Source organism: Phoenix dactylifera, chromosome 1, assembly GCF_009389715.1.
Source record: "Phoenix dactylifera cultivar Barhee BC4 chromosome 1, palm_55x_up_171113_PBpolish2nd_filt_p, whole genome shotgun sequence".
Lineage (NCBI taxonomy): Eukaryota > Viridiplantae > Streptophyta > Magnoliopsida > Arecales > Arecaceae > Phoenix > Phoenix dactylifera.
This window is the reverse complement of record NC_052392.1, coordinates 36,211,893-36,224,276: the sequence shown is the minus strand read 5'-3', so window position 1 is coordinate 36,224,276 and position 12,384 is coordinate 36,211,893. Positions and strand designations below refer to the sequence as shown.

At 38.1% G+C, this 12,384-nt stretch overlaps 1 protein-coding gene and 1 long non-coding RNA gene across 2 annotated transcripts; both read left to right on the top strand.

Moving 5' to 3' along the window:
* Positions 1–578: 578 nt before the first annotated feature.
* LOC103698574 lies at positions 579–5,108 on the top strand. Its single transcript, XR_005514607.1, has 2 exons — positions 579–799; positions 4,550–5,108. It is a non-coding gene; the product is annotated as an uncharacterized LOC103698574 (long non-coding RNA).
* A 5,212-nt stretch (positions 5,109–10,320) lies between these two features.
* On the top strand, positions 10,321–12,016 carry LOC120105136 (receptor-like protein 1). Its single transcript, XM_039117311.1, has one exon. The coding sequence runs from the start codon at positions 10,629–10,631 to the stop codon at positions 11,853–11,855; it is 1,227 nt and encodes a 408-aa protein (XP_038973239.1). The 5' UTR covers positions 10,321–10,628; the 3' UTR covers positions 11,856–12,016.
* Positions 12,017–12,384: the final 368 nt, after the last annotated feature.

Below are 12,384 nucleotides of genomic sequence, written 5' to 3'. Positions count from 1 at the left end.
GTCAGATGCAGGTTGGGTCAGAAAATCATAAATCTGAACCCGACCTGTTTATTAAACAGGTTAGGAATTACAACCTGAACCCGCACTGTTTATTAAACATGTAATCCAACCCAATCCCTTTAACTCGTTTAAACTGTATAGCCGATACAGACGCCGAACTGAAGAAGTTGCGCACGGAGGGGAGCCGCATCCCGGGGAGCCTTTCGTTGAGGGAGCATAGGAGGGCGAGGGCAGCGCGCGGCGGTGGGGGCACCGGCGATGCGGAGGCGGAAGACCTTGGTGCAGTCCTAGACTGGCACGTATCCAGCATCAAAATTAGCAAGCCAATCTTCGTCTTTGTTATCCTATCATCGAAGGCGAAGATAGGTGGGAAGGGAGGGGATCGGGGTTCAAAACAACGGCTATCATACTTTGTAACGGCCGTGCAGCCGCACGTTAAATACCTGGGGAACATTTAAGTAATGGACTGGCATGTGGACCCAGTGTAGTGGTCCCTACGCTTGTGAGCCGGCCCGAAGAGGGTAGGCCCAACTCATCACGTGCGCTGCACGTGAGGGAGGCGGGGAGGATGACTCCGGCTAGGAGTCATCTACCTTCCCGATCGTGCGGGAAACCGGGAGTTTCATGGCGATCCAAACACCAGCCGAAAAGGGTACTCGCCTATTTCAGACCACCCCCTCCTCCTCCTTTGAGTTCCATCAACGACTAACCGAGATTTCGCAGCCGATCCCAAGCTCTTCTTCGGGTTTTCTCCTCCAATTTCCGCCGGGAAGAATCGCCCGATCGTCGTCGGACTGAGGTAGGACCACTTTTCTTCTTCTTAGGGTCTTCTAGACACATTTTGCCATTATTGGAGCCGGCGAATCGCTGGAAAATCGTCCGAAACAGGGTTGCCCTGTTTTGGTCTTCTTCTTCCGCGATTCCGCCGCCACCGGTCGCCTGGTTTGACCGGGGTTGCGGCCGCCAGTGCCGCCATTGGGTGGGCGGTTCGGCCACCGTGGCTGCCACCCCTTCTACCTGCGGGGAGGAAAGGGGAAAGGAGAAGGGGAAGACGAACTTCTCCAGTCATGAAGGGAGAAGAGAGAGGTCTCTCTCTTCTTCCTTCCTCTCTCTCTCTCTCTCTCCTCTCTCTATTTCTCTCTAATTTCTCTCTCTTCTTTTTTTTTTCCTCTCTCATGGCGTCTCTCTATAGTTGATGCGGGTAATGGTATAAGGGACTCAAGGGAGCCTAGAGATGATGGACCTAGGTGGATGCCGATAGGCAGTCTAGATTATTAGTCTACTGTTCGATTTTTTTTTTTTTTTTTGATAATCAAGTTTAATTCTGTAGAAAGTGAGCCATCTGTACAAAAAAATGCAGTAGAGCTTTGTGCCAACCTCCTAATAACAGTTAGTGAGTCTCCTTTCAATCCAAGGTGGTCTTGTTCTTTCCAGATGATTTTCCATGGCGCAGGCTGCTACTCCCAAAATGCTCATAGTTTTGCCAATGGAACAGTAATCTCGTGAAGGGTTTGCCTGGCTTAGCATTACCTGTCCTCTGTGATCGCTTATTAAGAAACCAGATCCTGCTTTGCCATCTTCCTCTTTTACAAACCATATAAATTGATCTTCAGTGTTCCAGGGGAGAGTAACTCCAAGATAAAATGATTCTGGAGATCAAATTGTCCAGAAGAATAGGGGTCCCTGCTGCCTAGTCTACACACAGCTCCTATCTTGACTGGTTTGAGTAGTCCATAGATTTAGCTTTGGCAAGTCTCGCAATTTTTGAAGCCCAATCAAGTAGAACTCATTTCTAGCCTATCATATTCTAAACCTGTGACACAAGCACTTGACAAACAGCTGCACATCCTCCACTGCTTAAGCCCCCAAGATATGCAAGACTTGCTTGCAATTATCTAATCTAACAACTAAACATCCAAAAAGGATTTCCTTACGATCATATCACAGCATTAGCAAGAACAATTCAAAGCATCTATTGAACCCAACCAAAATAGCTTCAACAGCTAACAACCAGTATCGACCTTAAAAAAAAAAAATCAAAGCTAAAGAACATCCGTTAACAACATACTTCATAAATATCATCACTCAAGAATGCTAATAAAACATAATATGAGTTATATTCCATAAACCAATATCAACTAAAGAGAAATTAAATACTATTTTTTCCTAAGCTTTCCGGTACATAACTTATAACCGAAAGTCCAAGGTACTACTCAACATCTTATACATAACAAAAATAAAATAATGATCCAATAGTTCAGTAACTCTACCATCTCTAGTTGAATCAAGCATATAAATAAAATACTTATAATAATAAAGATAGCCCTCCGAGTACATAAAGAAAATAATTGGGAATCAATATCGGAGTTCCTTATTTGGCCTATAAATAATCAAAAATATGAAGTGAGAAGTGCGATAGCTAGTTTTGAATAAATTTTCTGAGCAGCTAAACAATGTCATAAAAAACCAAGTATATGATTATACAATCCCTCTCCTAGTCCTTATGATTATGGCCATGATTAGACCTATGATAATGATTGGAATCAAATTTAGATCCACAATGTAAGCCCAAAATCATGCTTAACCATGTGATAGATGTCTGAAAGAAATTAGTTTCCAAATACATGCTCTGCCAAGGACCAGTCTCACTAGCTAGGTCCGAATCCTTGTCAAACTAGAAATTAAAGACCACTTTTTCCACACCAACTCCAAAATCAATTTTTAGCCATACACAAATTATTATATTTCCAAATACTCGTAAGCATTAAACCAATCTAGGAGGCTTTCTTTAAATATTTCCATCTTGATCAATTCGACTAACATGTACAATTAAAATGTTTATATACTTAATACATACTTAAAACTTATTAATTTTTTTAAGGTAAATCAGGCATAATATTTATTTCTTAGTCATAGAATTTCCAAGAAATAACTAAATAAAATTAATTACTATTTTGCTTTCATTTACAAACTATATATTCAAAACTAAGCATGTAAAGATGATGGTTTCAGTAAGAGTCACGATGGATGTTGAACCATAATTTTTCTAATACATAATATGTAAAGTGCATTTATAAAATACTTGAATGATAAAGTACTCACCTAATCCAAAGAGTAATTGGGAAAAATAGTCCTTTCAACAAGATGCCAACGTTACACTATCACACTCCTAGATAATACGATTAGCAGTCAATTAGGACCATAAGGCACTGAAACCTAGGGCTCAAATTTACAGGAGCAAACATGAGATGGCATCAATGAAGAATGGTAACTATTACAATTTAAGGTAGGATTGAAATCTGAGCCTCTTCAGATCACCCAACAAATACAATAAGGTCCTAATTAAATTTACTTAGTTATAAAATTTAATCAACTATACATGAAAAGATACCAATAGAGATACAAAATATTAACATTTACCTGTCAATATATATTTTTAGCATACAACATTCTACCCCAACATGCAAATTATATAGGATAATTAATTCAGATAAAAATGCTAAAAAGTCTATGCGCAGATCCCCAAACCTTAAATCCTCCCCTAGCTACCTCTTCGATAAAAGAGCCCCCACCTTCTATTCCTGAGGACGAAAAGAGAGAGGAGTTAGTCTTATGCATAGAAACATTGTTCGAGAGGAGAAATGATTGGATCAAATAAATTTTAGAGTGAAACAAGTAGAGAAGAAAGTGTAGAGATTAAACTTACGGATGCGAGTTAGCGAGAAGAGAGAGTAAAGGCGGAGTTGGGGAGGGAAAGAGAGCTCAATGCAAAAAGTGAGTGGGAGACAGGTATGGCGAGAGAGAGAGAGAGAGAGAGAGAGAGAGAGAGAGAGAGAAAGATGGATGCATGCGTGTGTCTATGTGTGTGAGAGAGAGGGCGTGAGCAATATGGGTCAGCTTGTCGAGTTCAAGACTAGGGATTGGGTGTAAAATTAGCCAGAAGAGTGTGTAAACTAATCTTTGCACCCTTAGGTGCTAGGCAAAGGTGCAACTCTATAGAAGACATGCGGATGATTTGAAGGAAGCACAAGAAGCACAATATTTCTTACTACCAGTTTGATAGCTCCTACCTTATGGTGTTATGAAATAGCTGGGTGGAAAAATACAGGGTGCCTTTAACGGCAAGGCTTAAACTACTAGATAAGTTTGGACTGCAATTTGGTTTCATCTCTCCTCACGGGTCTTGTTGCTCAAGGATTCGAAGCAAATAGAAATTCTAAGCTTGCTCAGGGCAACCAATCTTCACTTTCTCAAATAGTGCCTAACTGACTTCATTTGAGGGACAGGTCGAAGGTCACTTCAGGTAAGAAGTCCACAGCGTTGAGTAGTTAAACCCTAGCTCCGTAGACTAAACTTCCAGATAGCTCATAATATGCTAAGTTGGGATTTTATTCTTTTTTTTTGGTACAAGGATTTCATTCTTAATGAATTGCAAGTACAAAGCCTTTGGCAGTAACTGGTTAGATGGAGCAATGCCCTTCTCTCACTCTCTCTCCCATTCACCATTAGCATTGATAAATGGTATACAACAAGGATTTATTTGTTGCAGGAGAGGACGCAGGAAGGAAAACCATTTCTCTCTCCTACGCTCAGTCAATGTATTGACTCATAACTGTCAAGAAATGAGGACAATGGTCTGACCTCAGGTCTTGTCCAATGGCCTCATCAACCTCAGTATGTTGGCCTCTATGCAAATGACACAACACTACAAGGAAATAGGTGTCTACCAGCGTGACAAAGTGCCTCTGGATGTAAAAAAGCATGCCACTAATACCTTCAGCGGCATTTTTATCAAATATCAGACTTAATGCCGCCAATAATTATGTCGCTAATTTTTCAGCGACTCCTTCATATCGCAGCAAAAAATACATATTTTTTAACAGCATTTTTTTGATATTTATCACTATTTTTCGAAATGCTGCACATTTTTTTAGCAGCACATCCAAAATGCCACACAAAGAAATGGTAGAAGGGAATGTACCAAATACGGCATGTATAAGTGTCGGTGAAGGTTAATTGGTGGCGTTCCAAAATGCTTGTAAAACATTATTAATCTACGGCATGTTTATGAAAGCTGCTAGAAATCTCTTTTAAGCAGCATTTTTTATAATATATACCAGTATTGCTAAAATGCCACACATTCCTTTAGTAGCAAAAAAAAATATCCCACATAAGAAAGGTAAAAAGGATATGTAGTAAATAGCGATGCTTCAAAATGCCATTGCCGATTAATTAGTGGCATTGCCAAGTGCCGGTAAACAATGTAGAAGATGATTGTCATATTGAAAAATAGATTTACCGACGCTTTTAATCACCGATGATACCTTTATAGATTAATTTGCCGAATATTTTTCTGTGGCATTTTCATAAGCTAAGGATAATTATTTTGAATGATTGAATAACGCTGTTTTATTCATCCTGTACAAAACTTGTTTGAAAAATATGATATAGTTATTAATATATTATATAATGATGCATCCTGCAATAAAAATTATGAAGTTGAGAGTTTAGCTAAATCCATCCATATGAACAATAATTATCTTAATAATGCTTTTCGGAAACATCAATAGCATCCCACAAAACTAAATTGAAAAATGTGAATTGCATTCTAGAAGCAAAAGTACAAATACTCCACAAAAGTAATAAACCAAAAGTAGTTGTTACAATTCATTACAAACTATGTACAAAAATATGAAAATGGAAAATTAAAGTCCAAAGCAATTCATCCTATGCCCAAGCAGGCGGGGCCTGCAAAACAAAAGTAAATCAAGTATTTAGATTATGATTATATAAATTTGTACACAAAAATAAATAATAATTTATAAAATAAATATTAATAAATTTATTACAAAAGTCGAAGGCCATGCAATATTTACTCCAACAGCATCACCAATTCTTAATGGGCCTTATCAGAGGCTCATTATCCACTTTTACCATCTCAGCAGGTAACTCTCAAATTTGAGCTCCAAGCGCATTATTTCCTACTGGCTGTCCCAAGTCATTTATTTTGATAGGCAAACGCACACCTAGTGGTAAACTCCAAATATCTTTGCATTTCGTGGGGCCTCGAACACTCTTCTTGCTACCTACAGAGTTTATGTGACATAAAATAAAAATGCCAAGTGAGCGGTTATCATGAGAATATTTTTCGAAATAGATTTCACTCACCTTTCCTCATCAACAGAAAATAATCCATTTTTGACATGCTTGATCCATTCAAAACATAATTACTTATGTTGCAAGATTTATTCAAAGGAAGTAAAATGATGGTTTCAATAAGTGTCATAATACATGTCTGATTCATAAATCTTCCAATACATAACACATAAAGTGCACTTATAAGACCCTAACTAAGTTTAGCTAGAAAATATAATCAACTATACATGAAGGGATAGAGGAAAGAAGGCTAGAGAGAGAGCGTGAGAAAGAAGGGACGCAAGAGAAGAAAACGAGAGAGCGTGGTCGGGGGCGTGATTAGAGGAAATCAACGTGACTTTTGGGTCAGCTTTTCAGGTTCAATGTTAGGGCTTGGATCTTGGTTTAGGTTTAGATTGCGACGTAAACGTAAATGGAAGAAAGCTAGAGAAAAAAAGGAAAAAATCGGGAGAGAGAGTGGATGAATACTAATACTAGGTGAGAATTCAGAGCTAAGAGGTCCCTAAGATTACTGGCCCGAAGTTTTGGTCTTCCACATTCATTGATTATAGCTATGTTGGCAAAGTTGTCCTCAAATATATATACCCAGATCATAGTAGCCTTGATAATGCCATCTGCTATACAATGTTTACGGCTTCACTTTGTTTTATTAACCATCACAAAGGGTAACTCATTATATTCATATCTTGGCATAACGGATTTCAGTGAATACAGGTTATATAGCTGAATTCAATCTACCGAAATATAGAAGAAGGATTTCGACAAAGGCATGCATGATATTAAAGCCAAATCATGTTTCCCATGATTTTACTAAAACTAACTAATAGACCTTTAAAAGGTTTAAGTGCAACTTAATGAGGTATTGAGCTAATGAAGGGTATGTACCATATACATAACTAATTAACATTCATGAAATCAAGTGCAACAAAGAATGGTTTTACCTAAAGATTTCTGTCTTTTCATTGACCTTCACAAGGCGCATTCAAATGATATGCTCCTCTTGAATGGTAGTTAAAAATGGACTATTTGGTCCACAGACTTCTAGAGTCGGCAGTCACGGAGCCTTTGTTGTTTGAGAGCCAACTTTTCTATGGAAAAACTTTTTGTCAAGAGTCAGTCGAAAAAGTCCTTGATTGCTTTGCTACAAAAGAAAAGTCCTACACAGGTCTTGATGAGTACTTTTTTTTCCACGAAGACTTGGATTTGCTGGTTTGTGGATTCTGTCGGTTTCTACCACGAAGCTTTTTTCTCCTTGTAAAGTCTAGATCTCACAAGAAATTGTTCCCCGCCTGATTCTCTCTCTTACCTTCATGGATTGTTCACTTATCTCTATTGTTTTCTCCTTTGTTCTCCCATTCTCCATATTACTCTTCACTCGGTTTCAAGTTTAATAATTACTTAAAAAAATAGACACGCGGCACAACCTCAGAGATGGACACGCATCACGCTGCGAGTGCCTTCGTATTCCCATTTAATATAATAGTACAGATTTTCAGAATGGGATCCAGGCGCAATCTCTTTTTTCCTGAAAAAGTCTTGGCATTAGTGAAAGCCATGTAGTCTTCCTAGCAGTATGTTGACTTGACCGCAGACTCAAATTTCCATAGCTCCATGTCTTTATATGAATTGGATGAGAAGCAAATGTGGATCAGACAATTGCATTACAGCATTCACTCCACTATGAGGAATCGCTGCCACTTTGTCACCTACTCAAGGTTAGCAATTTTGTTATGGACATCACTTATTGTAGTCCTATGTAACTGCAGCCCCATCTTCGGATGTCCTTTGGAGGAGTACGAAGCTTTGTTGAAGCTTAGATCTTCTATCCTTTACAACGATGGCACTCCACCACCTACATGGGGAAAAAGGAGAGACTGCTGCCTTTGGGAGAGAGTAACATGCAACAACAGCACAAGACAAGTGTCGAAGCTCATGCTTTCGAGCCTTGGATTCTATCAGAGTTGGCAATTGAATTTCGACATTTTTTCCTCCTTTTATGAGCTCCGACTTCTTAACTTGTCCGACAATAGTATTGGAGGATTGCAATCACATATGGGTCTGTCTCTCCCTCATCCAAGTTGTTTCTGCAATTCCAGTTTATTTATACATTCTATCATCTTATCATAAATATTTTTGATTTAGATTACTCCTTTGGGAACTTTGTATTTGACAGACATATCAGGATTGAGAAAGTTAGAAATCCTTGATCTAAGCTCTAACCTCCTTGCGGGAACTATTCCATCATCTCTCAAAAATCTATCTTCACTCCGTTTCCTGTATCTAAGAGTTAACGGGTTCTACAACTTACTTGATATAGAAGGTAATAATTTACAGAATCCTCTACAGTTATTTCTCTATCACGAGACCTTGAACACATCAAGTATAATAGTTTATATTGTTTTCTTAGTTTATGTCAGCCTCTCTATCATCCAACTTATTTATCCAATTTTTTCAGTCTATTCATATTTTCTATCCTTTTGTTGCAAATATTTTGTGACTTAAATTCTCTTTCTTTGGGAACTTTGTATTTTATAGGCATATCAGGATTGAGAAACTTGGAAATTCTTGATCTCAACTCTAACATGCTGGATGGCACACTTAATGGGGAAGGTAATAACTTACCGAGTTTATCCGCAACTATTTCTCCATCATGAGGCCATTAACATATTGAGTATGATGGTTTATATTGTCTTATTGGTTTCTATCTATGGCTCTATATTTCAGTCTTGCTAGGATTGCAGAACCTTAAAGTGCTTGATCTTGGACATAATTATCTTACCGGAGGGATACCAATAGCTTTGGGAAACTTATCCTCCCTTAATTTCTTATATTTGGATCAAAATAATCTATCAGGTTCAGTGCCTTCACAAGGTATAATATTTATTCCTTTAACTAAGAATTTACCATATTCTTTTTTTTTAAGCTCACATATTTCTCCATATTCAAAGATAAAAAAATCATATGCAAGTTGACTGATGGCTTGGCCAAGCTGGATCTTTTTTTTTTCTCAATCTAAGCCAAGTTTGGCCAACGTCTATCTTGACTTAGTTAACTTGGCCAAATTAGAAAACTCATCAAATCCATGTTCATGAATTTAAATCAAATGATATATCTAAGTTGGTTTCAGCAAGTTAAAATGAATTTTAATTCATCATATCAAACATCTATGCTATGTTCACATCATGCATGGCCATATTTAGCTATCTACGATCAATGAGTGGACCATATAAATTTTAAATGGATATTTATTTTATTGTAATTCTCAAATGTTACTTCCCTTGATCATTGGGTGGCTTTAATTATTTTACTTATTCTATTTTTGTATTTCATTTATGGTGTTTGTTTAACATGTGTGACTCACATGAGTCACAAAGTTGACTTAAGTCAAAATATTAGGAGCAAACATGTATTGAGTCACAAGTTTTCTAACCTTGTTCACATTATGAAGCAAAAAGTTTTATGTTTTTATTTTCTTCCTTTCTTTTTGCAGTGCTCAGTGGACTCCAGAACCTACATGAGTTTGATCTCCATTACAACCAACTCAATGGAAGTCTTCCTTCATCTCTAAAGAAACTAGTTTTTCTTCAATATTTAGATCTTTCAAATAATCTAATGACGGGTAATATTCCAGCACGCATCTTCGCAGGTCATGTTTCACTTAAGTATGTAGATCTTTCTTACAACCTATTTGATGGCCATTTCTCATTTTCCTCCCTTGCGAATCTTTCGAAGCTAGAATTTATCACATTTTCAGGCAATGAGAATTTATTTATACATCTTGACCGTGGGAAGTTCGTTCCCTCTTTCCAGCTACAGTACCTCATGTTGTCGCAGTGTAACCTTGATTGGAACATCCTTGCAACACCAAACTTTCTTTCTTCTCAATATGAATTACGAATTCTTGATCTTTCCAGTGGTAACTTGACAGAAAATTTTCCAAGTTGGTTGTTCAAAAATCTGACCAAACTAGAAGTGCTCGACTTGAGAAACAACTCAATAATGGGTGAATTTCAACTCCCAAAGCATCTAAAGACAAACATCTCGGTTGTTGACCTCTCTACGAATTTCCTTAGTGGATCAATTCCTGTAAATATTGGCACTATGTTTCCACTGATGAAGGCCCTGAATTTATCCTCAAATAATCTAAGTGGAAAATCCCTTTATCATTGGGTAACATAAGTCAATTGCAATACTTGGATTTGTCCAATAATAATTTATCTGGAGAGCTACCAACTCACCTGCTGATTGGTTGCAGTAGTTTGTATATCTTGAAGCTTTCCAACAACAAATTGCAGGGGAAGCTTCTTGGTACAATTCCTAGACATCCTTCGCTTTCATTTGTTTATCTAGATGGAAACAATTTTACCGGAACATTGCGGAGCTTTGTGTCACACCATCGGCTATTACTTATATTGGATGTCCACAATAACCAATTATCTGGTGTAATTCCAGAGGATATAGGATCTGTTTCCATGCTGAAAAGCCTTAACCTCGCAGGAAATCATTTTCATGGTCATTTGCCACATCATTTATGCAATCTAATATGGCTTAGCGTGTTAGACGTATCCCATAATAGCCTCTCTGGGTCGTTACCTCATTGCTTGCCATCATTCAGACTACTGCATCTCAAGTTTGCTGGGAATGCTTTTAGAGGCACAATTCCAAGTAGCTATTTCAATATTTCATCCCTTGTAGCATTGGATGTCAGCAATAACCAGCTTTCAGGTAAACTCCCAAGACAGATAGGGGAAAAAATATCTTTAAAGATTCTTGTTCTTGGTGGAAATTCTCTTGAAGGCACTGTACCAATTGAGCTATGCAAGCTACAGTCTTTGCAAATTCTGGACCTTTCACATAACAATCTTTCAGGAAGGATACCATCTTGCTTTGGCAAAATGCACTTCAAGCAACCTCATTCAATATATTATTCATATTTTTCTAGAGATATGTATTCCCTGAGCTTTTTATCTCTTGGAATGCCATATCCCACCTATAATTTAAATTATATATATATGGACGGTGACCCAATTGAGACACTGGCGGTAGAGCTCATCACCAAAGGCCACTTATATGCCTACCGAACAGATCATTCGCTTCTGATGTCTACAATTGATTTGTCAGCAAACAAGTTGACAGGAAACATACCGCCAGAAATTGGAAATCTAAACGAGCTTGTACAATTGAATCTCTCGCACAATCAGCTGACAGGTCCAATCCCAGAAACTTTCTCAAAACTTGGTCAGATTGAGAGCTTGGATATATCACACAATCGGTTGAGTGGTGTCATACCCTGGCAATTGACTCAACTAAACTTCTTGGGGGTCTTCTCAGTTGCTTACAATAACTTATCTGGATGTATACCGGATGTCAAAGGCCAACTTTCTACATTTGAGGTGAGTAGCTATGTAGGTAATATTGGATTACATGGGCCGCCGTTGGAGAAGACCTGCACATCTGACTCAAGTCCAACTAAAGTAGAAGAAAACCAAGATGATAGCCGTGTGGTGGATGATGCCATCTTCTTTGCAATACTTGCAGCTTCTTTCGTGGCTGGCTTATGGGGTTGCATTGCTTTCTTGTTATGTCATCACTCTGGGCAGAACATTCAAAGTATCTTGGATGGTTATGTAGACTCCTTGACTGACAGAATCTTAATGGCAGCACATAAGCGGGCTCGCATGCAACGGAATCGCAGGTGAGATAAACAGTACCTTGGGCATTTAAGAGAAGCCTTTTTTTGGCACTAGTCCTTTCGTAGCAATTCAAGCAAAGCAAGCTTCTGTTTAGTGTAGTAATATGAAATCTTCAATGCCATCTAGCTTGATATTGCTTTTCATGGCTTCTTCCCTAATTTTTATCTAGGTTCTAGTCCTATGTAATTTTTGATTATTATATCACTCATACCTTTCGACAATCAACTGCAGGTTGTGATGAAGATACTTATATCCAATTCTATTCCACTGTCTCAATCACGACCCCTACCACATATGGCTTTCAGAAACTTTCTTCCAGACTCTTGTAATCAGTCAATATGAACCTTGAGACCTTGTGACAAACTTATCACCTAACATGCCCGTGCCATCTCCATGTAGGAGCAGTGGAAATTGACCCTTGACCGTTAGACTACCATTCTTCTGCGCAGTGTATAAATCTTGCTTTTGCACAACTACAAGTTGGAAAGGAATGGGAAATAAACTTGAATTTTAAAGTTTTCTGCAAAGTGGGGAA